Source organism: Zeus faber (assembly GCF_960531495.2).
Source record: "Zeus faber genome assembly, chromosome: 20".
Lineage (NCBI taxonomy): Eukaryota > Metazoa > Chordata > Actinopteri > Zeiformes > Zeidae > Zeus > Zeus faber.
The window spans coordinates 6,499,527-6,524,656 of NC_137207.1; the positions used below are offsets into that span (position 1 = coordinate 6,499,527).

At 42.1% G+C, this 25,130-nt stretch overlaps 2 protein-coding genes across 4 annotated transcripts in view; one reads left to right on the forward strand and one right to left on the reverse strand.

Moving 5' to 3' along the window:
• trrap (transformation/transcription domain-associated protein) overlaps positions 1–16,706 on the reverse strand; it is a 115,896-nt gene extending 99,190 nt beyond the window's left edge. For both annotated transcript variants that reach the window (XM_080021039.1, XM_080021038.1), the window contains exons 1-15: positions 16,589–16,706; positions 15,668–15,717; positions 14,452–14,562; positions 14,243–14,347; positions 13,221–13,304; positions 12,981–13,037; positions 12,618–12,743; positions 9,552–9,629; positions 7,612–7,700; positions 6,926–7,022; positions 4,555–4,693; positions 3,301–3,379; positions 1,561–1,795; positions 1,108–1,444; positions 896–993 (exon numbers count right to left, since the gene is read on the reverse strand). In XM_080021039.1, the coding sequence (XP_079877165.1) occupies positions 896–993; positions 1,108–1,444; positions 1,561–1,795; positions 3,301–3,379; positions 4,555–4,693; positions 6,926–7,022; positions 7,612–7,700; positions 9,552–9,629; positions 12,618–12,743; positions 12,981–13,037; positions 13,221–13,304; positions 14,243–14,347; positions 14,452–14,562; positions 15,668–15,717; positions 16,589–16,688 (1,785 nt within the window). In that variant the 5' untranslated portion in view covers positions 16,689–16,706. The remainder of the gene's footprint in view (positions 1–895; positions 994–1,107; positions 1,445–1,560; positions 1,796–3,300; positions 3,380–4,554; positions 4,694–6,925; positions 7,023–7,611; positions 7,701–9,551; positions 9,630–12,617; positions 12,744–12,980; positions 13,038–13,220; positions 13,305–14,242; positions 14,348–14,451; positions 14,563–15,667; positions 15,718–16,588) is intronic.
• Positions 16,707–24,731: 8,025 nt separating this feature from the next.
• Positions 24,732–25,130, forward strand: part of nptx2b (neuronal pentraxin IIb) — a 7,407-nt gene continuing 7,008 nt past the window's right edge. For both annotated transcript variants that reach the window (XM_080021762.1, XM_080021763.1), the window contains exon 1: positions 24,732–25,130. This exon is cut by the window's right edge and continues 234 nt beyond it. In XM_080021762.1, the coding sequence (XP_079877888.1) occupies positions 24,924–25,130 (207 nt within the window). In that variant the 5' untranslated portion in view covers positions 24,732–24,923.

Genomic DNA, 25,130 nt, shown 5'->3' on the forward strand with positions numbered 1-25,130 from the left:
CACCATGCTGTTACACCATTCTGTTACACCCCGTCGTCAGGAGCCGCTTAGTGTGTTGTTTGATCAGACCCCCGAAGCCAGTATCCGTGAAATCCCACACTTGATAAGTGTGCTTGAAAAAGATAACTTATGGGTCATTGATAAAATATTGGCCCCAAACTGCAAACTGAGGACCAAGTGGCCTTATTTTCAATTGGGTTTGTGTAAAGTGACATATTAGATATCTTTGGGGTAAAGGATGTAGAGGTAAAACAATGACACCACCAGAACATTCAGTGAAAATTATCAAAATACTAGGGCTGCTCCCTGAAAGTCGACGAGTCGAATCATCATTCAGAAACCCGTCAGTCGACTGAGATTCTTGAAGACGATCAGTCGTTCTTTTTTTTGTTGATGTCAGTAAGTGTGCATTACAATAACAGGACAAAACAGATAGAAGCTTACAAAAATGCACGGGGATAACATTTCAATGAGGAATTATAAAAATATTTTTTATATGTGTGAGTCCTCCACCACGACACATGAACACGGCTCTCTGTGCGTTCCGATCATGGAGGGCAGAGCGCCTCCAAATAAATAAAAAAAATACAAACAGTGTTTTTAGTTGTTTTATTTGGAGCAACAGGGACGGGCCACAAAGAAACAGGGAATGAGTAGGGATGGGTACGATTTTAACGGTACTACTACTCTGAGTAGTATAGTATTAGTGCCCCCCCCCCCCAGTGCTGATAGAATATTTGCATTGAACAACAAAATGTGATTAGACTGACAAAATTTGAGTCGGGTACAGCCCTAATAAATACATTTCCAAGAAACCCTCATGTTTGGAAATGGCTCTAGGATTGACTGAAACCCCTGATGGGCTAGTAGAGTATTGCTCCGCTGGAAGTCTTACCTGGTAGATGTCCAGGGCCTGCATTGCGTACTTGACCAGCTTGATGTAAATCTGAGTCTCCTTGGGTTGGAGTTGCTTGTTCGGAATGAACTGAGCCTCTGAAGCCACATCACAGAGCACAGTCACAATTAAGTTAAAAACAAAATTAGTAAGGAAAAAGCCATCCCAGTTAAAAAATATTATTGAGCACTGCTAGAGTGCAGTGAACGCACCTCCGGGGGCTTTGCAGGACGTGATGCCCCAGGTGATGGTCTTCACCCCGCAGACCAGCGTCTTGACCAGGCTGCGACAGTCCGACACCTGGAAGGTCTGCTTGTCGTCCTTCTCCCCCGGCCGGTCGAAGGGCGTGGCGGGGGTGGGGGGCGCCGGTGTGATGGGGGTGGGAGGCGCAGGGGCCGGGAGGGCGGGGGTGGTGGACGGGGTGGGGGTGGCCGGCACGCCCGGCAGCACGCCTGACTCGACCACGCCCATCTCCGACTGGGGCTTGCACCGTTTGAAGATGGTGACGAGCTGGTAGCGGGCGATGGTGTGGAACTTCAGCACAAACACCTGATTGGACATGTCAACGCAAGAGAGGAATGAGCCAACCAGTGTGTTTACATTACCTGCTATTGATGGAATTTTGCAATTTTTCATCTGAGCACGTCTAGCCAGCTGCCTTTTACCTCCAGCATCCTCATCAGGATGTCCCGGCCGTTGCCGTTCTCCTGCTCCGACTTGGAGCGGATGCAGTCCACCAGGTTGAGCAGCAGCTTGCAGGACATGGTCTGGATGTTGCTCGGAAGGGACTCGTCGTCGATGTTCTTGGCGAAGAGCTGCACGGCCAGCGACAGGTCCGTCAGGGGGAGGTTCTGACGCACGTGGTGTACCAGGTCTGCCAGGGTGCTGTAGGCCAGCGGTCTGGATGGGAGGGGAAAGTGGGATAGAGTTTTATTTATTTAATTATCGTTATTTTTATTTTTTTCAAGGGCTGAGGCCTGAGCTGGGTCTGTTTTTCTATCCTTCTATAATGTTAAGCCCAGCATTGCTACATTGGCATATCAACAGAATTCATTGGTGATGTTGTCAAGCTGAAAAAATCTATTATGTAAAAGGTATGTATGTTTTGGTATGAATGAGCATGAACAAGTAACAGAACTCAAACAAGTGAAAGAATTTTCTTATCCCCCCCAATACATGAAAGATGTTTTCGTTCACTCAATCTGCCTGAGCTGGTTATGCATTGGTATTTAAACCGCAGTATATGCTTCAGTTTTCTAACCTGTACAAAACATGTATAAAAATAAAATTCAATACAACAGCCCTCAGGCAGTTCACCGCAAAGTTATATAGGGAAATGTGGCCCTCGCCAGTCCAGCAGCCATTCAGAAGTGAATCAATAACAGAGGAACCTGTGACTCCCCCCCAAAGAAAGTTTTCACGACTCAGCTAATCATAACAAAATATATTATGTATGTTTCGGGGTTCATTAATGTATAGAATATGGGGGCTTGAAAAGGCCAACGCTACCACTTCCTACTACATATCTCCATGCTGCTACTTTGCACTAATCTGATAAAAGAAATACTTTTTAAACTATTCTTTGCATTTCATTGTAATAATTATGCTGTACATTGCTGAGCTATTTATTAGTATTATTACTTATTTTACCTTTTACTGTTGGACTGCTTAATTCCAGTTTATATTGTGAATTCAGTGTACATTCTCCTATTGTTACTCTCATTCATGCTTCCCCCATTGAGCGCCTGAATTTCCTCTTTGTCGGATCAATTAGGTACCATCTTATCTTTGTTCATGTGTATTTTATTCTACATTCTTCCTTTCGTGAATGTAGAATAAAAAGGTTCAAAGAGTTCGGGATGGTGGTGAAAAACCACGTCGCTGAAGTGACGCGGTCACACAGGGCGCCGCAGAAACTTCCTCTGGAACTTACCTGAGTGGACGTGAGGAAGAAAGGGAGAGGATGACAGGGGAGTTAGGGGAGAGGAGGAGGAGGGGGAGGAGGAGGAGTGGAGGGGGTTGGCTAATAAGAGACACTGATAGTCCTGCCAAGTTTCATCGTAATGCCTGGTTTTCCATTCTGCGCTAATTAGAGGTGGCAACTAATGTGTTGACGGGGACGGTTGCGATGGCAGCTCGGCAGGGTCAAAGGGAGCGGTGGTGGAGGGGGATTCTAATTGACCAAAGGAGAGGATGCATGACACCCCGGCCCAACAGCCTGGCCCCTGGAGAAGAAGGTGGATAAGACAGGCTGACAGCCCCAGAACGGGTGCGCGCTCTGGCAGTGGGGGAAAGCAGCCCGATAACCATGCTGGGGAGGAACCAGCCACTAAGAGCAAGGGAAGGGCTGGCACCAATGAGCCTAATGAGTGGGATTGTTCACACACACACACACACACACTCACCGCAGGGTTTCCCGAGCCGTGTAGCCACAGCCAATCAGGATGGATTCATCAAACAGTTTGTCCATGCACGGTATAAACTCTGCAAAACAACAGACAAAACAATAAACTAATTGGAGATAACTGTTGATAAAGAGGTCCTTTAGCCTCAGAGGTTTTGGTTACGAAACAAAAGCGACAATTACACTACTCACAAAAAGTTAGGGATATTTGGCTTCCGGGTGAAATTTATGGAAAATGTAAAAAGTTCACGCTACAGTGATATAATATCATGAAAGTACGGCATTTAAGTAGAAGTATGCAATGGTGATTTCCTCAGCTCAAACAATTTATTGAAACAAAAGCCAACAACAGTGGTGGGAATACCACAACAAAAAATGTCAATGTCTCAATAACTTGTCATGTGCCCTTGAGCATCAATTACAGCTTGACAACCACGTCTCATCCTCTCATCTCCCTTAAATGTGCCTGGAGTTGAGTGGCATTCATCATCCGGTTCTGCAGGGCACTGTTCACAATGCAGCGGTCATCATTGTGGGATGTGGCCAAAGAATGTTCACTTCTATACCTTTTTGTGACTCTTCCAGTCTCTGCATCTCTGTTGGAACCTGCTGATGACACTCTGTGACACTCTAAGCTCAGTGGCCTATTCCCTCTGAGAACATCCTGTTTGAAGCCTCACAATGGCGAGGTACTGTTGATCAGTTGTTAGGTGTCGTCTTGGTCTCATGACGTCAAAATGTGAACAGCATGATGAAGAGGACTGTTTAAAAACCAATTCTAATTGAACCACAAAAGTTATTGGTTCGATTCATGGATCAAACACCTGTTGTGAATTTTACCGTTCAGCTCCTTGTTAGAGAACAGCAAGTTGTGCAAAAAGTACTGAAACATTGAACAGTTGGACATGTACATTCAAAAGTTTAGAGAAGGTCAAATTAAGTTCACCTGTAAAGGTTAATAGTGCATTTTAGGTTCATCCTGAAATTTCACCCGTGAGCCAAATATCCCTAACTTTTTGTGAGTAGTGTACAAATTTGTATCTGATATTTTATCTTTCATATAAAGAAAACTTATTGCACATTCCAGACCTTTTAGGTAGAAATAATGTGGCTCCATTGTTAAGAAATTAAGGTTGATAATAGTTGTAGTGTTATGCATCACAAACACATCTTTCTATTTTTTTTTCCAGAGACCAATACATTGCCACCCAGCCCTAGAATGACACTAGTGGTGAGTGTGTGAGTATGTACATACGGCTGCGTAGGTCGGTTGTCAGGATGTGTTTGGCCGCAATGAGCAGCTCTTTGCGGAGGTGCGCAGTCTCTGAAGGACAGTTGGACAGCAGCTGCAACATGCCCTTAACCATCTGCTGAGAGTACTTTCCTACCAGGTCCTAATGGCACACACACACACACACACACACACACACACACACACACACACACACACACACACACACACACACACACACACACACACACACACACACACACACACACACACACACACACACACACGGAATCAGTTTGTAATACAGGAGGGCTGCACAATTTATCATATATTAACCGCAATGTCGATATCGGCCTCCACAATTAATTGATCGTACCTGCACCGTGTCAGTGTCCAATTCACAAAAGATATTGCGCTTAGGATATGCCAGTGCAGACACGCCCATAAAGTTATGCAGCTGAGTGCAATTTGATGTTGTTTTTCGTCGAGGCTGTAATTTTTTTTCTTGCAAAAAACCTGCAGGTTTTATTAACTGAGCTTCTTGTTTGGTATAAAATCTTTTTTATTTGGTGCCAAGTGGTGCCATTCTTTTTTTTGTAAAATGTTATTCACACACCAATCAGCCACATCATTAAAACCACCGTTTTTCTTTCTGCTCTCCTGCTTCCAACACATCAACTTCAAGAACTGACTGTTCACTTGCTGCCTAATATATCCCACCTCTTGACAGGTGCCATTGGAACGAGAAGATCAATGTTTTTCACATCACCTGTCAGTGTTTTAATGTTGTGGCTGATCGATGTACTGTATATACCCTTAACAAGACTGAATTCAAAATAATAAAAATAATTGTGATCACAATATTGAGCAAAATAATTGTAATAATCATTTTATCCATAATCGTCCAGCCCTATAATACAGCAATACCGCTTCCTCGCTACCGATATAGATTCACAAAGGATCTCAAAACGACACATACATTTTATTCACATTACAGATTTAGACCATAAACTTGAGGTCACCAGGATTGATATTGATTGAATTGGAGTCATTTTTCTTGAGTAGAGACATTTATGCTTCAAAGTAAAACCTTGGTAATTGTATCCAGAATGGGTCTGGATGGAGGCAGCGTTTACACCGCCAACTAAAATGACCCAATTACGTTTTGCTCACATGTGTCGGGTGCGTAGTATGAGCGTCTTAAAAGGAAAAAATAAAAATCCACATTGATTTGGACATTTTCATATCGGTTTTTGGACCACGTTCTTAGGTGGAAATAAATTGGATACGAATCAGATATCGGCTAACGCGACTTCTGTCTAAAGGCGTAGATCTGAATTTGATGGCCGTTGTAATTGTAATGTCATCAACAGGACATTCATGACGAGTACAGGTAGCGACAATTCAAACAAAACTTTATTGACGCATGTGAACATTACTGACCCACTATTCCCGGTCAACAGTTCCAACTACACAATCCCACGGATGTTGATCCACATGCCCCTCACAAGCCCAGGCTTCAGTCGGGGCTCTCCGCTTTCGTCTTTGTCATAAAATAATGTATTTCTGAGTGGTCGACCGATTGATGGGTCGATATTTGGGCATTTTGAAATAATCTACACCGGCTTATGACTTTATTTAATAAAAACTCGATGTTTTTGTGTAAATACTTTACTTCGTGATAATAAATCCTGCACTTCTGTAACAGGGGAGCCTTTTTCCCGATCAGCCTTTAATATGATGCCGTTTGTTTATTTATTTCCTTTTTTTAATAGTTTAAAATTATTTATTTATCATTTATAAGTTAGTTTTTGTTTTTACAAGGTTTAGATTTTTCATTACCTGTGGAAATTTCCTCAGTTGATACATTATTTTATTTTTAAATAAGTGCACTGCAGAGACAAGGCAGACAATAACATTAGTGGTAAATAAATGTTCATTTAAGTCCGGCAATTTTTTGTCTCATTTGTTATTATTAATGGTCGTATTTTAGCAGATGCAAGAAATGAAATAAAATAAAAAACAACAACATGATATTGCCATTATGTATCGACCACATAAATATCGGCATCGGCCAGTGAAAAACCCATATCAGTCGACCATCAATATTTAGAGGTTGTGTACCTCGAAAGATGATTCAGAAAACAATTGTTTGAATTATCATTTACATTTCACTTGCATCCACAGTGGATGGCGACAGGGCTGTACTCATAGGGTTAAGTACGAGGTGCGCATGCAGGGTTGATTTTTTTTGTCTTTTTTCAACTTTTTGGCATAAACACGTAGGTCACGTGGAAAGTAGGTGTAAATATTGGATATACGCAGCAAATCAGAACTGGGCATTAAGACCAAAGTGTAGCCACACCGTCAGCCTCTTGTGAAGCATGGTAAATACCTGGTAAATGCGGATGATGTAGGCTAGGAAGGAGAGGGTTTTGATCTGGGCAGCGATGAAGTCGGCGTACAGCTCCTTGTTGTACAGCTTGTGTTGCCTGTGTCGAAAACAGCACCATGAACACACATCAGCAAACTCTACGTGGACGACTTGTTTTGTGCCCGGCAGATCTGTATAGGCATTTTTCTAAATCAACTCTGCTCAATTTCCTTCCTATCAGAATGCTTAACACAACCCTCTCCCGACCCCACCGGGTATCAGCTAAGGCAATTCGGACCATTGCAGCTTCACTCAAATGCATTTTAACTCTTGCTTGGCTCCGGCAGGTTAATTGCCCGGCAACAAAATTAACATAAGAGGAAAACGAAATGTAAGAAGGAAAACATTTTCTCGAAAACCGCCCAAACTGTTTTAAAAGTTGTGGAGGAAAAACAACAAAATTTGCGAGGAGTCAAACGCTACGCAGCTTTTCAGAAACACACCAAGATGTAAACACACAAAGCATAGTACACAAAACATGCAGACAACAGCAACAATAACTTCTCACACACAAACAACGACAAAATGGATAAACACGAAGAACACAATGTACAAACTAGATACACCCCCCACACCCACCCACACCCACACACACACACACACACACACACACACACACACACACACACATACACATACATACATACCTGGCCTGGGGAGAGACCTGAAGCATGATTGTGTTCATGATGAGAGGAACAAATTCTGATACCACATTGTGGATGTTTAGTTTGTAGAGCTGGCAGAGACACAGGAAAACAAGAAATATAATAACTCAAAACTCCTCATCATCATCCTCATTCATCTTGACATCAATGTGCTCAATAGCACGGACAGGATTTGTGTTTTGTAGATCAGGGCTGGACAGTAATGGTTGCCCATTGGTAACCATTCCGTGGCCTCTGGTTTGCCCCCTTTGGCAACCACTTTTTAACCAAAAAAATAGGGACAGCAAACCACAATAAGTCCACCCCAAAATAAGTAGCATTAATAATAAGTTGTTGCATTAGTGATATTTAAATATTGCTGTTATAGTCTGAGCCAGAACGCTGCACATGCGCGTGCACTGGTGCGCACAAGCACCAGTGGACGACAGTAGAGCAAGGTTATTACAGGCGGGTGCAGTGACCTATTTTGGCATCTTTTTTTTTTTTTTTTTTTTTTTTTTTTTTAAATCAGCCCGAGAGAACGACGCCATCTCACTAGTGGGCTCATTCTCTGATATTACGTTGGAACTAAAGACACGGACACGGCTCTATTATCCGGTTGAAAGCGCACGAAAGCAATGCTGCGTTTACATGCTCGGAAAACTGTAATGCGTGTCGGAAGTGATGCGTACAGTCTGCTACCACCATAAGTATATTTCAGACCTTTTTTGGCAATGCTTTTGTTTGCATCACTGAACATTTAACCAAAACTAAACTAAAACTAGGGTGTGAAAAAACGTTTTAGTTAAAACTACTCGGAAAAAAAAAACAACCTAACTGAAACGATATTGTGTACTTACAAAACTTAACTAAAATAAAATATAAAATATACAAGAAATGTCTCATTTTTTTTCTAGGCAATTGGGTCAAATTTGTCAACATACATTACAATGTTACAATACAATAACCAGTTCTTATCTTTGTAGGCAGACAGCATTAATAATGCATGGTTCAGACCTCATGTGGTGGAGAGCTACTTTCAAATGGAAAGATAGATTAAAATTTACCATTGTTAACAGTGAGGGGACAAACAGGACTTTTTATGTTTTATTGTCTGCGTGGGGAGCGTATACTGTACATGTGGGTGTAAGAGAGAGACAGAGACACAGGCTAAGCACGATCAGACCAAGCTTGACCAGAGGAGTAGGGTTATCACAGCTCTTGTCTCTGTCTTGATACGTGTTTATTCCTCTCTGAAGATTGAAGTTATTTTATCTATCAGATGAAACAACTGTAATAACATTTTTTAACATTATGTGAGGTCACATTTTCATTATTAAGCTGACATATGCTGATACCTGGTTGTCAGCCTGGAAACTAATTTTAAAAGTTAGTGTTGAGCCCTGCAAATGATAACTTCCAGAAACGAATACATAGATCAGCAGTAGGTGGGTTTTGCTAATAGATTGGTCTTGAAGCCTGATGTTTTTCCAAAGAAAAATAAAATATTCAATAGCTATTAAGGGTTAGTTATTCTTAAGCATGTACCACCAAATAGACAAATATTTTAAACCAGTGGTATTCAACATTTTTTTGCCAAGGACTTATCATAAAATAAATAAACCATTACATTTAAAAATTTTAAATGAACATATTTCATGAAATATAATTCATGTCAAATTAGGGCTTAAAGGTACAGTGGTGGGTACTTTTTATTAATTAATACTTTTATCAATTATTAATTTACAGAACTTGGGAGAAATTGAATACAATATTCACAAGTATGTTTTAATTAGTGTATAATCCCGTGAAAATAATGTTTTTATTTCCATATTAATTTATGCATCATTAAGATCATTATGAAAGTTTAACAACATGATGTGATTTTAATACCGCTGTTTAGGGAGACAAGCTCACTGTGCACAGTACAGTAGAGGACTGACCTGGTACATCAACACCACAATGATGGGCAGCTCTGCCAATACTTTGAGGGACAGGGAGCCACGTGGGATGATGGTGTGCTGGAAGAGAGAGGAAAAAAATAAATAAAAACACAAACGAAATGATCTGTCACTCATAGCTGATCAGCAACCCGTGTGTCTGTGTAACGCATAAGTGTGTCGCTGTGAAACAATTCACAGCTGGATAATGAGCCTGTGTGCCTGCATCTGCCCTTCCGAGAAGGTTTTTTTAGAAATTATATATTTTCTGTCAGAGCATTGAGCAGGGTCATTGAGTCAGATGTTAGCCTGGTGCGGTGGTGCACTAGCGCCTTCCAGTGGTTGAAGTCAGTACTGTAACAACGGCTGTACGTATAATAAAATTAAAAAAAAATATGTTTAATCTAATTATTTTGGCCAAATGCATCCCCCCCCCCCCCATTTGTACAGCACCTTTCATACTCAACATGCATCTCAAAGGGCTTTGCATGAATAGAAGGCAATCAATCGTCTGACCAGCGATGGACACTTATCACTTGGTCCCCGGGCGCGTCCACGTATGCTGCCCACTGCTCCTGGCTGTGCCCCCGGAGGAAGGACAAGCCAGGATGGGTCAAAAGCAGAGGATCCATTTCACCGGCCACCATCAAAGCATGTGCATGTGTGTGTGTGCAAGCATGTGTTGTAGTGTGGTGTGTTGCGTGACAAATAAAGACTGTTTCTTCTTTTCTTCTTCTCTTCAATTAGCAATAATGAAAAAATTTGCTTCGCTGTCACAAAGACAACCAGATTGTTTTACAATCTATCAGAGTGCTGCGTGTAAATGACACCACTGTGTAACTAAGAGACAAGAAAGATGTTCACTGAATAGGTACATTGCAATTGTCACAATTTTTGTTAGTTTGTCGCCAAAACAGCTCAGCCCTGTCGAGGCATGGACTCCACATGACCTCTGAAGGTGTCCTGTGACACCCGTGCCTGTGGCGTCGGGTGTTTTCAGGCCACTCGGGTGGCGTGTGGGAGGCGAAACTGCCACAGAGTCATTTTTATATTGAAGGGTTTATGATCTACCTGGAGCAGATTGCTCCACCCTACGCAATTTCCGCTAATGGTTGCGCATTGGTTGACGCACTTCCTGTAACGCACATAAATGGGCAGTCCGAATACAATGTGACATCGGGACTTAGGGAACCAATCTAAAGGCTGATGGTGTCATTATTCTATAGCAATTACACTGTGCAATCAACATTAACTTCATAATGATGTGTAATCACCGGGTGCGTGCGTAATCACCGGGTGCGTTGCATTAACATTTTACTGCATATATGTATGAAAGTATGTATATGTATGTGGCGAATAAACCTCTTGAATCTTGACTCTTGAATTGAATGATAAGTAAAAACAAAAACGTTGTCCATCGCGCCATCAATAAAAATAGGTACATAATATACTCATTCGGTTTTGGGCAATTATTTATATCTTCCCCACCAAACCCTTGCTCTAGGGTCTTGAAATCTTGATGTCAATGAAATTATATCTGATATCTATATCTTATATACACCCCTGACCATCCTAGTTTAAAAATATATATATATATATACATATATATATATACATATACACACACACACACACACACACACACACACACACACACACACACACACACACACACACACACACACACACACACACAGTGGGGCAAAAAAGTATTTAGTCAGCCACCAATTGTGCAAGTTCTCCCACTTAAAAAGATGGGAGAGGCCTGTTATTTTCATCATAGGTACACTTCGACTGTGAGAGACAAAATGAGAAAAAAAAAAATCCAGAAAATCACATTGTCTGATTTTTAAATAATTTATTTGCAAATGATGGTGGAAAATAAGTATTTGGTCAATAACAAAAGTTCCTCTCAATACTTTGTTATATACCCTTTGTTTGCAATGACAGAGGTCAAACGTTTTCTGTAAGTCTTCACAAGGTTTTCACACACTGTTGCTGGTATTTTGGCCCATTCCTCCATGCAGATCTCCTCTAGAGCAGTGATGTTTTGGGGCTGTCGCTGGGCAACACAGACTTTCAACTCCCTCCAAAGATTTTCTATGGGGTTGAGATCTGGAGACTGGATAGGCCACTCCAGGACCTTGAAATGCTTCTTACGAAGCCACTCCTTCATTGCCCAGGCGGTGTGTTTGGGATCATTGTCATGCTGAAAGACCCAGCCACGTTTCATCTTCAATGCCCTTGCTGATGGAAGGAGGTTTTCACTCAAAATCTCACGATACATGGCCCCATTCATTCTTTTCTTTACATGGATCAGTCGTCCTGGTCCCTTTGCAGAAAAACAGACCCAAAGCATGATGTTTCCACCCCCATGCTTCACAGTAGGTATGGTGTTCTTTGGATGCAACTCAGCTTTCTTTCTCCTCCCAACACGACAAGTTGAGTTTTTACCAAAAAGTTCTATTTTGGTTTCATCTGACCATATGACATTCTCCCAATCCTCTTCTGGATCATCCAAATGCTCTGTAGCAAACTTCAGACGGGCCTGGACATGTACTGGCTTAAGCAGGGGGACACGTCCCTGGCGGCGTAGTGTGTTACTGATGGTAGCCTTTGTTACTTTGGTCCCAGCTCTCTGCAGGTCATTCACTAGGACTGGTGCAGGTCTACAATTTTGTTTCTGGTGTCCTTTGACAGCTCTTTGGTCTTGGCCATAGTGGAGTTTGGAGTGTGACTGTTTGAGGTGTCCAGGACAGAGGAGCCTCTTAAAGAAAAAGTTACAGGTCTGTGATCTTGCTTGTTTGTAGGTGACCAAATACTTATTTTACAGAGGAATTTACCAATTAATTCATTAAAAATCCTACAATGTGATTTCCTGGATTCTTTCCCCCCATTCTGTCTCTCATAGTCGAAGTGTACCTATGATGGAAATTACAGGCCTCTCTCATCTTTTTAAGTGGGAGAACTTGCACAATTGGTGGCTGACTAAATACTTTTTTGCCCCACTGTACATAAGCTCTGATTATGTTCCCTACAAAAACTACATGAGAATTGTGTGCTTCTTACTGTTCGTGTTTCGCTGTCTTCCCTCTCTGGGGCTGTCTTCACCAGGACCGAGGTGATCATCCCCACCATTTCTGGGGAGGGCACAGTGTTCTCCGCTATCACCTGGGGATTCTCAAAATATCGCGCCTGTCGGGGGGAAAAGAGAAGACGAATCAGAGGAATCTGAGAAAGGGAAATTACAGAGCAGGGAGTCAGTGGGATGAAGTCAAGGGTCCGCTGCAATCGGGGGCTCTGCTCTAAAAACTGTGGAGGAATTTCACTGTGTACGGAAGAGATGTAGAATCTAATACAATAATACTCAAAGTCTCAACTTGATTTAAAAATTAAAATCAAATAAAAAGAAACATCCGCTGGTGAACTTACAACGACTTTTGGAAGGTCTTTGTAAATCTGCTTTACGAAGTCCAGAAAGTGATGGATCTGGGAAGAGAGAAATACAACCTAGAAATCAATACATGTATGAGATTACGCAGATTTACCTGGCGAACCAAAAAAATAGAAAAATAAAGAAATAAAAACATCAAACCCTAACCAAAAATCCTTGAATAATAAAAGTCAACAAGTAAAAACACAGAATAATTAATGAATATCAAAACATCCCACCTCCTGAGAGATGGGTGGGCGAAACTGTTTGTGCAGCTCTATGATGATGCGGAGACATATCAGGACATTCTCCTCACTCTCAATCTGCAAAGACAACAACAGACGATTGATGCAAAATGGATTTAAATCACTGGATGACGGGGTTCACTCAGACATAGTCAAGGACTTTTTCAAGCACTATTTTTACTTTATCACGGACTTCATGCAAAAACAAATCAATTTTCATTGTGATCTTCATTCATCAAAATATAATCTCAGACTCACTGCCTATTCATATACAGGCACTCCTCTCTTAACAGCTGCGTATAATACCACGGCGTGTGCACTGCGTGCGCGCCGTCTCAGCGTCAAGCATCTCATCACGCATAACCCTTTATATACTATATACATCTCATCACCTTTCTCAGTCTCAGTCTCATTCTGCAGTCCGTCAGTATTCACTACACTAGCGTTCACAATGCCCACGCCCCCTTACCGTGAAATAACACGGGTCCTCGCTTATTGACCAATTCACTTAACGACCTGGTTGCAGGAACGGAACTCTGTCATTAAGTGAGGGGTACCTGTATATAAAAAATCTCAATCTTCTACTACTACTACTACTACTACTACTACTACTACTACTACTACTACTACTATTATTATTATTATTTAGTGTCTATTTCCAACCATGATTGATTAAATGTACTTTCCCTAGCATAATCTTATGTCGTAAAAACAATTCTGGAAACACATCAACACAAAAGGCGTTATTTTCAAGATATTCCAGCACTTAAATTTCTGAGGATGAATGTCACGCACGTCAAGGACCTGGTAAAAACCCTGAGATTTGTGAAAATTACGAAAGAATGGGACACCAATGTGCGAGTAAGACAAGGTACTAGCACTAAAATATACTTATTATGCACATTATTATAACGAATTAGGAGCAAACCAGAAACATGAAGACTGAAAACTTAAGTGAGTAAAGATAAATACACTGCTGTCATGGGTTTTTAAGAGAAGGTTATCCCCCCCCATACCTCCAGGAAGCGAAACATGACTGACAGGATGTTCTTGGTGTGTGGCCGGAGATGTTCGTTTGTTGGGATGCGGTGGATGATCTCCAGCACCAGCTTCCTCAGTTGCTGAAAAAAGACGCTCTCGGGTATTTAATAAACGACATCCTCTTCTAAAAACGAGACAACAAAGTAAATCGAGGAACTGTCCGGGGGCGTGCGAGGCTACCGACCTGGGTAGGTTTTTCCTGAAGGAACTGCACCTCTCCGTCCTGGAGGAAGGTGAGGAAGCGGGGAATGATGTGTTCCAAGAAGGTGGAGTACTGGGGCGAGGAGGTCACGTTCTGAAAGTATAATTTACACCAAAAAAACATTTTCAGGTGAGAGACAGTCATTTCATCTTGTATAAAAACTATTCGAATTTCTGCCATTTTTGACACGTCAACTCAAGAATTCCATTCAGTGCTAAAATCCACAGACACTTTTCTAAAAAGTGCAAAAATCTTTTATTTTTTCAATAAAAACAATTGTACAACCACCAGAATGAGTGAATTTAATGTGAAGGTGTGGGTTACTTAATAGGCTTACTGCCAACATTTTGTTTGACCGTTTAAGGCCTACATTTAATGTGAGGATTATTGTGTCATTGTCACTATTTTTACTTACTTAACTCATTCTATTTCCATTGATGCTTGATAAATTTCACTGGCATAATCTATGTCGCAAAAAACAATTCTGCAACATTTTTATTAGGTTACGAGTTGAATAACAAATCCAGGGGGAATATCACAGGTTATTCAAGGACTTCTCACACACTTCAGCACAAAAAGGGTTATTTTCAAAGTATTCCAGTATTTACATTTCTGAGGGTGGAATTCAAGCACCTCAAGGACCTGGTAAAAACCCTGTTGATAAGTTATTGTACTGGACCATATATATTTTTATTTTAGGACATTTAGGTCTTTTTCATCTTTATTTGTTATTGTTGATCTGTTATTTTTAGGTTATGTTTGTGGCTTATCATTAGGTTTAGTGTATATTAGGGGTTTCAAACTCGTCGACTACTAAAGTCGTTAACCAGATATACAACAATTATTGTATTAGGAAAACAATTGATTAAAATGTGTGGATTGAACAATCTGATGATGTCAGGAAGCCATCTCCATTCATTTCTCAACACATTGTCTCCTTCACCTGACATCACCAGCCTGTGCCTCGTCGCTCTAGGCATTACCAATCCAAGACTGTTCAATCCAGCGCCTATGTATCTACATTTATATCTTATTTATATCTTGATTTTCTTGTTTATAGTATGGCTTTATTCTTTTTCTCCCACCATTTTGATGTGAGCTGCTGAGACACTGAAATTGACTGAAGTATCTATCCATCCATCATAGAGCCAGCATCGCCCCTTGAAACAGCCACAGACAAACCATTCATCGCACTTACCTCAAAGTTCTCGCTGACCTCCTGCATCATCTTGAGCTTGGTCTCATCGGCTGCGTGCACAAGGACACGGTTTGGCTATTAATCAAAAGCCCCAATGGCGCGCACCACCGTGTTTTTTTTGCATTACTCAGCAGGGGGGGCTCTCAGATCTTATCAGTTTTACTTTCAGCGCCCAGATTATTCGGAGGGCACATAAACAAACACACTCGCACTTGCTCATTGAACACACGCGCTCTCGCAGACACACACACCCTCCGTCTGGGCTAAAGCATATCGCTCTCATCATGTCGCCCCCATGCTGTGCAGAGCCAATTTGACTGGACAATGTAGTTTTGCTTTTCTATAACGCCAAGACAATAAAGTTTCAAACACAGCCTGGTAATGATCTATAAAGTTATGTATGAATTCTTTCTTCTTTAAGAAAGAGTGTGATTCGACGTCACCAACTATTCCAAAAGGCATTGTACAAAAGTGAAACTAGTGCAAGAGCGTGTAAACAGGTAATTCCTATGTTTCAACTGCACCCAGATACCATTAGCAATAATGTAATTGGGGGGAATGAAAAATACCACAGCATATTGAATAGAAATTAAATTACAATTTTCATTCTTCCATCATTCCATTTAACTATGAATTGGAAAATTCCCAGCAACGTAGCCATTGGTAAAACAAGCGATTTCATAATGTTAATTAAACATCAGAAAGCTGTCTGTATTATCTCACAGTTATGGTTAAACCAATGCAAAGAAGACAGAGAAGACAATACATTGTGGCAAAAAATTATCAATACATACAATTAAAACTTTTACATAACAGTAATACGTTCTCAGTTGCTCAAGTCTATAAAGGTACGTGACTACACCTCTACTCTTCAAAGGCGTCAAAATCTCACGAGTCCTACGTGAAACTGTCGGAACTCACGTGTGTTGGTGTCCGTAAGTGCAGCCACAAACTGCAAATACTTCTTCATCAGTGTGGTTTGGTCCACCACAGTAGGGCTAGGAGCAGGCACGAATGCCATGGTGCCGGCCGGGAGCGCCAGCGCTGCGGTGGGGTAGGGGGCAGACAGCAGTCTGCGCCGGTCTTAAAATAATGTCATGCACTGCACAGAAAAGAAAGGGACCAAAAATGATTGTGATCGAATACAATGCCTGCAACTCGTTGATCTAAAAATCAATTCACAATCAGTGCAATCCATTGCCATGAACCTCCTTAAAGACCCCAAGGGGACCACCAGCAGAATTATTCTAAGATAATTCCTCAACACTATTTCATTGACAAGATGTTAGCACCCTCAGATAATGTACAATAATAAATGTTTTGAACATAGTTCCACTGTCATCTCCCTGACTAGTGCAGACAAAAAAACAAATCATGTCTAACAATACAAATGTTCTCAGATTGGGGTCCCAGTGGGTATCAAACAGAAGATTCTTTATATGGAAAAAAAAAAAAAAGTTGAAAATAGCTGGCATTAGGCAGGGAATCCACCGCGTTGTGAAGGGGGACCCTTTATGACGCATTGTGAAGGCATCTTATTGCCCCTTTATGACGCCTTCACAACGCGTTGGAATCAAGAGAGATCAAGATTCAAGATTTTTTTATTTGTCACATACATATACATACTTCCATACATATATGCAGTGAAATGTAATGCAACGCACCCGGTGATAGCACACAAGAAGTCCTAGGAAAAAGTACTAAAATAAAATAAAAAGTAGAAAATTACTTTCTAATAGACCGACTAACTGACTCCTAAAACGTAATACAGTAAGTGGAATACTTATAGAATAAGATAAAAAATATATAGAATCCCGGCCATGAATAAAATAATACGCGTCATAAAGGGGCGTCCCCCTTCATGACGCCATCACAACGCGTTGGATTCTTGTATTCGTGCACGACTCCTGTATTAAATAACCGCCTTCCGACATCCCGCGTTTATCTTTTCCATGCCTGAGATAAAGCTTTGAAAGCATACGTCACGCAAATTAAAAAACGATGGAGCCCTTCCCCCAAAATCGCCTGCAATACAACCCGGCTAACGCTCGCTAAGCTAACGAGCAACGGCAGCTTTCTTAAAGAAAGAAAGAGCTCCCCACAACAGTGTACTGCAAAAAATAAAATAAACACGCAAAAAGTGCAAGCAACTTTTTCCCCGCAGATAAATATATTCACCGGTGCAATTCACATGATCGCCAACACATGGCACAAAACGTAGCAAATTAATGAAATAGTTTGTAAGAAAAGCCTGTACGTTCGGACTCACCATGCACCGCAGACAGGAAACCGTATCCCTCTGTATCCGTCGCACCAGACGGAAACAAAACCCGGCATCCCCAGTCATTTTCGCCCAACTTTTAAAACGTATTTTTTTTATTATTGTTAATATTTGAATTGACCGTATTATTATACAGGTGTGTAATCAATCTTTACAAAATTTAAAACGTGATTCCATTTTTTTAAACATATTTGATTTATCTACTTCCGGTGGAAGGATACACCGTACAAATCAAGTGGTCATAAGACCATCATTTTCGACGGTCTTGTTGGTGATGCGGTTGTTTACGGGATAAGTGCGCAGCCCGCCTTTCAGCAAAGCGATCACAATTTACACGCGGACACACGTGCTGTGTAGCCTCGTGTGTGGAATATTTGTGTATAATTTATTCTTATGGTTTTAATTCACATCTTAAAAAACACATCGACGGCGGTGCCGTTCTGGCTCGCCAATTTAGCCTCAATTTCCAGTATTTGCGGACCTCGGCCGAAAGGGCAACCGGTCTCCCTTTCGTGCCTTAAAAAAATGAACGACCATTACTTCAGTGAAACGCAAGATGGCAGTCCGCGAACGACTGAGATTGACATTTACATTTTACATTTAGTCATTTAGCAGACGCTTTTATCCAAAGCGACTTACAAGGGAGAAGAACATTCAAGCGACATTGCGACAGAGATGGTGCAAACAGGGAAGAGCTATTCAACTATATTCCGTGGAGGGCCATCAATATATATATTTCTTTAATAGCGTGGCTACACTTGTCAAACGACGAAAAATAAATCGCACAAACACCTAAAATCGACATGAATCATTTTAATTTCATCGTTTATTTTGGATCGTGTTCCCTCGTATTGTTTTATAGCGCCCACAGGTCTGTGATTGTTTATTCAATTAATTTGCGCCATCAGGAATCTCTCACGCTCAGCTTACTAACTAACAAACTTTTGCCAACTTGTCAATGTGTGTTTTTCCACTTGGTCCTGTCTTGTGGAACGCCATTTTGGTCAATATTAAAATAAATCAATCAATAAATAAGTAGATATGCATATGAAACGGATAAATATGCCTGTGAAATAAATCATGAAATAAATAAATCATCCTCATTTAGCAGACTCCTTTGTCCAAAGCGACAATAAATGAGGCAATAAATATATAAATAAGCCTAAATATTAATACACAAATTAATTCATTTGGTTGAATAAATAAATAGTTGTTTTTATTTTTTTTAAAGGACCCTTTTTCAAAAGATCACTTTTATTTTTTTGAGGAGACTTTTTTTTTATTTCATAGTGCCACCTTTATTTATTTATATAGTGCCGTGTCTCCAGCTGTCATATCCAAATTGAATGGGGTGTGGTCGTCTAACAGCTTCGGAGCCCGTGGAGAGAGGGGGAATGCTGGCGCTGCCGTTGGCGCTCTCTCATACGCAGCAGCGGTAGGAGCGGTGGCTCGGAGCTCGTCCTGAGCCCACGACACCTCCTCGGTTGGAGCCAGCCACCCGGTTCCGCTTGACCGGCTGCACCTTGTATACCACGTCCGACAGCTGTTCCAGCACAGTGCAAGATTCAAGATTCAAGATGTTTATTTATACATACATATACATACGAGCATCCATATACAGTATATAGTGAAATGACATTGCAACATTGAGAGTATGCACAATAAGTACTGACCTTTACAATAGCTACCTAATTAACTAAATTATCTGATTCCTAAAACGTAATTCAGTTAGTGAATGGAACAGACTGGAAAGGAATAGACTATTATGTATATGGAATAGACTATTATGTATATACAGCTTTGTGCAGGAAAGTGGCATGTGAATGAAGTGAGGTATGTGTTGAGATATACAGTACAGTATACACCAGTACGGCACAGCAATACAGTTACACAGAACACAGAAATACAGTAACAATACAGAATACAGTACAGAAAAGTATGCTATCGCCCAGTACAGTGGCACAGAATGCAGTACAGTATGCAACATACAGTACAGTAAGGCAGTGGGGCCTATGTGTGAGTCTCAGTGAGGGCCCCTGGTGAGTTCAGCATTGAACTCACCAGGGGCCCTCACCCCCGGGTGCAAAGTCCATTCCCCGGCAGCGGGTGTGGTGGGCGGGGGCGTCTGTCAGAGCCCGGTGTCGCTCTCTGCCCTCCCTCAGCGCTTATGTTTAGACACAAACTCCTAACCCCAGCCTGGGCTTGGTGACCGGGCCACCACTGGAGCCGAAGGTGCAGGGGGAGTTTGGCCTGGGATTCCTGCACAACCCCTGTGAAAGGCTACGGGAGGTGCGCGGGTTGACCAGGCAAGCCTTAACCAGGGCTTTAACAGACGCCGGGGTCCAACAGAAGCGGGGTCCCACTCCCGCCCCTGTTCCTCCTCTCCCCGCCGGCTCCGAATCTGTGAGATAACCACACCACATTCATTTCCCTATAACAGATGGAATTGTGGCATTATGAAATAAAAGTTCCTTGAGATAAATAAATGTGCCATTATGAATTAAAAGACCCCTGAAATGGATAAAGTAGTCTTCTGATAAACATCCTTTTTAAAATTGAAACAACTATTTATTTATTTAACTATATTTACTAATTAATTTATTTATGCAGGTACTCCTCACTTAACAACCGTTCGGACTTACGACCAACTCTCTGACCAATCGGTATTGTCTGCTGCGTACAATAGCGCGGCGTTCACCTTCCTGCAGGAACGCGTAGTTAAGTGAGGAGTACCTGTATTTACATTTATTTATATATTTATTGACTCATTTATTTATTTCAGGGTTTATTTCACATACATATTCATTTATTTCATAGTCATATTTATTTATTTATTTGTGTTATATTGACTAAAATAGCGTTCCCTACTGTCCAGCCAAATAACACATGCATAAAATGCCAGACTATATAAATGCGGGGGGTCGCCTGCCGTCTTCACAGTTAGCGAACCAATGTACAGAAAACAAAGAAAGAATAGTTTTTTGTTGTCGTTTTTTTTTTTCAAAATTTTCTTTGAGAACTTTAGAACTCAAAAATATAGATGTGTTGAAATAGAAATTCACTTTTGAACCTCATCCACAAGGAGCGTTTCTTTCTGTTGCATTTTCCTTTCCGTTTCGAACCTAACTCAAGATCCGAAGTTGGGCGCAAAAGGAAGTGAGCAAATTGTGATTGGGAAAGCCGTCTCTTTTGAGTGGAGGACATTTAGTCAGTTTAGTTTTGAACCTATTTTACAATTTTTGTTTCGTTTTTTTCTTTCAGTAAATTGCTAACCTTCTATCTTACATGGAATAGGCCTGCAGCAGGGCACTAAGGCAAGTGCAATCAGTAACTCCGAGCTCCATAGTTTGTAGAGGGGAAATGCATGTATTGCATGAATCTCATTTTCATGTCATTACATCCAGATCCCATTTCACTGTTGCCTCTCAGCAAGAAGGTCCTGGGTTCGATTCCCGCCTGGGGCGCTGTTGGCACCATGCTCCGGGTGGGTTATCTCCCAAATAGGAGCCTTTCTGTGTGGAGGTTGCATGTTCTCCCCGTGCTCACATGGGGTTTCCTCCACCTAACGTCAGAAAGGACCCCCACCAAAAACATGCACACATCATCGTCTGACCAGCGATGGACACTCATCACCAGGTCCCCCGTCCACGAGTGCTGCCCACTGCTCCTGGCTGTGGCCCCGGAGGAAGGACAAGCCAGGATGGGTGAAACGCAGAGGCCTCATTTCACCAGCCACCATCCAAAAGCAGGTGCATGTGTGTGTGTGCGTGCATGTGTTGTAGTGTGGTGTGCTGTGTGACAATTAAATATTCTTCTTCTATTCAAAAGCTGAGACCTCAGCCCCACCTTTGATTTTGTGCCCCGATTAATTATAACTATTAAACATCTCATCAAAAGGCTTTTCTGGGCCTCGTCCGTTTACCTATTCTTCTGCCCTCGGCTTTTGCATTAAACTCTTGAGTTTGATGGTCTGCAGACAGTCATAGACTTAGTACTTCACCAGTTTCAAAAGGCTTGGAAATTATGTCATGTCAATGTTTTTGCCTTTTTTTTTCTCCATTTGGACTCATATGTATTTTCCCTCAGCGCCGTTACAAAACATGTGTTTCTTGCACAATGGCGGACAAAGCCCCCCCCCCCCCTACATAGTTTCCTAATGGGTTTTAAATTATCACTCTCCCATTCATGCCCCGCTTCATCCATGGGGACAGACAGAGCGCTCCTACAATATGAGACATTTCTCGCTCGGTGAATATCACCTCTCCTGACATCCCATCTCTCTTTCTCCCCCTCCCGCTCACCGTGCTCTCTCCAATTCTCACCCTCACTTCCCCTCTTTCAGTAGCCCTTATTAAAACCTGAACAACCTGATCTGCTAAAGGATATTTGTCTGCAGGGGGCTTTGTGCGATCTCGCTAATAGCTCAATATAGATAGGATGGATGGATGGATGGATGAATGAAGAGACAGACAGACAGACAGACAGACAGACAGACAGACAGACAGACAGACAGACAGACAGACAGATAGATAGATAGATAGATAGATAGATAGATAGATAGATAGATAGATAGATAGATAGATAGATAGATAGATAGATAGATAGATGGATAGATAGATAGATAGATAGATAGATAGATAGATAGATAGATAGATAGATAGATAGATAGATAGATAGATAGATAGATAGATAGATAGATAGATAGATAGATAGATGGATAGACAGATAGATAGATAGACAGACAGACGGACAGAGCACAACATAGGACTGCTCTATACAAAAGCATCCAGTATTACATAAATCCATATCCTTTCACATGTGGCTCTAACAGGGAGATCAGAGGATTCAATCACTCGCTCGCTTTCCAAAAGCACTCGTCTGTCTGTTTCATCTGAGCCGGGGCCGCTGTTTTCGATGCTCTTAAAAAACACCGTTCGGGGTTTGCCTGCGTTGTTTCCAGTGTCAGAGAAGCAGTGAGAGGATCTTCTTATTTGTGGAGGCATTCATGACCATTCCCATCTCAGGCCTCTCATGTACCGTGCAGTACGTCCACTTCACAGGTGAAGCCTGGAGGACGCAGGCTCTGATATGAGATCGGAGCAAAACACTGCTTCTTAAAGCTATTATGAACAATATGTGGGGTTTTTTTTTTACATTTGGTAATAGCCCAGTAATATTTTGAATCAGAATATAGAGCACAAAAACTTAAAGTGAGCTAATTTTTTGGGAATGGATACAGACATGAAATGACATAAGTTGAGGGTTGGGTTGTTATTGATTTGTGAGCTTCAATGCTGGGCACAGTGTGTGTGTGTGTGTGTGTGTGTGTATGTGTGTGTGTGTGTGTGTGTGTGTCGCTGGGTCACCGGAAAAACGATGCGATGCTGGAAAGTATTGACCAAGAACCGTGTGAGTCCTCCAGGCAGGGATGGTGATAATTGGCCTGCGCCCATTTTTCACAATCAGCAGGATGGCCAAGGAGGTGTTTATGGTCAGACATCTTTACCAGGAAACCGACAGAATGACCCCTCCTTTTTTATGCTCTCGCTGCCCCCTCTATAACTCTCTCCTCTCCGATTGCTTTGTTACTTCATCTAGTGCTGCTCAAGCAAGCAGGCAATTACATTATTGAAATAACAGAATGATAGATAAACCAAGGAATAATATCAAGGAAAATTCTATTGTTCTACGGGCAAAACAGATGGCCGTGTGCTCATTTCCTGAGCTCGAGTCCGCGCATTTCAGTGTTTTCTTGCTCGAGCTGATGTGTGTCGGAGAAAAGGCTCATTGTTGTCTGGCTGCTTGGTTGGAGGCCATGTTCAAAGCCCACCAGCGGGCCTACACCCTCCACTCTGCACAGCATGGCTCTATTGACCTTTCACGCTTGTTGCTAATTGTTTACCGACACATCCTGCCTTTTTTTTTCCATCGCTGGCTTTATTAAAAAATAAAAACAATACTTACAGTATATACTCTAAGTATTGTTTTTGTGTTGTTTTTATTTTTTGTGTTGTTTTTATTTTTATTTTTATTTATATGCGTATACTGTAGATATATTCAAGATTCAAGAGATTTCAAGATTCAAGATTTTTTTGTATTTGTCACATACATATACATACTTTCATACATATATGCAGTGAAATGTAATGCAACGCACCCGGTGATAGCACACAATATGTCCTAGGAAAAAATTGAAAATAAAATAAAAAGTAAAAAAATTCCTTTCTAATAGACCGACTAACTGACTCCTAACACGTAATACAGTAAGTGGAATACTTATAGAATAAGATAAAAAAATGTAATATATAAATATATAAATATATATAATATATAAAAGCCTTGTGATGGATTCCTTAGTTCAGCAATAACTTGAACGAATTCCCTGCCTTGAAACGGTTCCCTTCGCGACTTGAAAAAACAATCGCCTCTCAAGATTCAAGATTTTTATTTGTCACATACATATACATACTTCCATACGTATATGCAGTGAAATGTAATAAATGTAATAAATGTCTCTCTCCCGTAAAACAGGAAACAGGGAGACCGCGACAGCGCCGAAAGTGAGCGACGTAAGCGACCGCGCTGGCCTGGCGGGGTCGATCGGCGCCGTCACCGTGTGCCAGCCAACCGGGCGGCGGGATGGAAACGCCGTTGAAGTCCCCTTCCCCGCCCGCGGGAAGGGGACTTAAACTAGAGCTAGAGCCACGGGACCAAGGGCGTTCGGAAGCTCTCGTGGCCGCCGACGAATAGCGGCGCTAAACCGGGCGCCCCGGCCGCCCCCGCCGCCGCGCTCACTCCCCTCCCACGTTTCGCGGCTTTAAACGCGTCCTTTCGTCGCTAAAACAGCCCCTCCCGCCATGCTTTCCGGTGTCGCCGCCCGCCTCGGGAGTCGACTCAATCCGCCGAATTTCCAACCCCAACTTTCCTGAGCGGGGCTGGGGGGGGGGAAAACGTCGACGCACCCGCCGGGGCGACATGCTCTCGCTCTTCTGCGGCTTGCTCGGCGTGTTCGCGCTGAGCCGCGGCCAGGCCGACGACGGGAAGCGGTACATCTGCCGCGCCGTGCCCGTCAGCGGCGACGCGAGCTGCCCGGTGACCCTGCTGCCCGACCTGACCGCCGGGGGCCAGGAGGAGGAGCTGCGGCTGCGGAACACCGTGATGCAGCTGCGGGAGACCATCCTC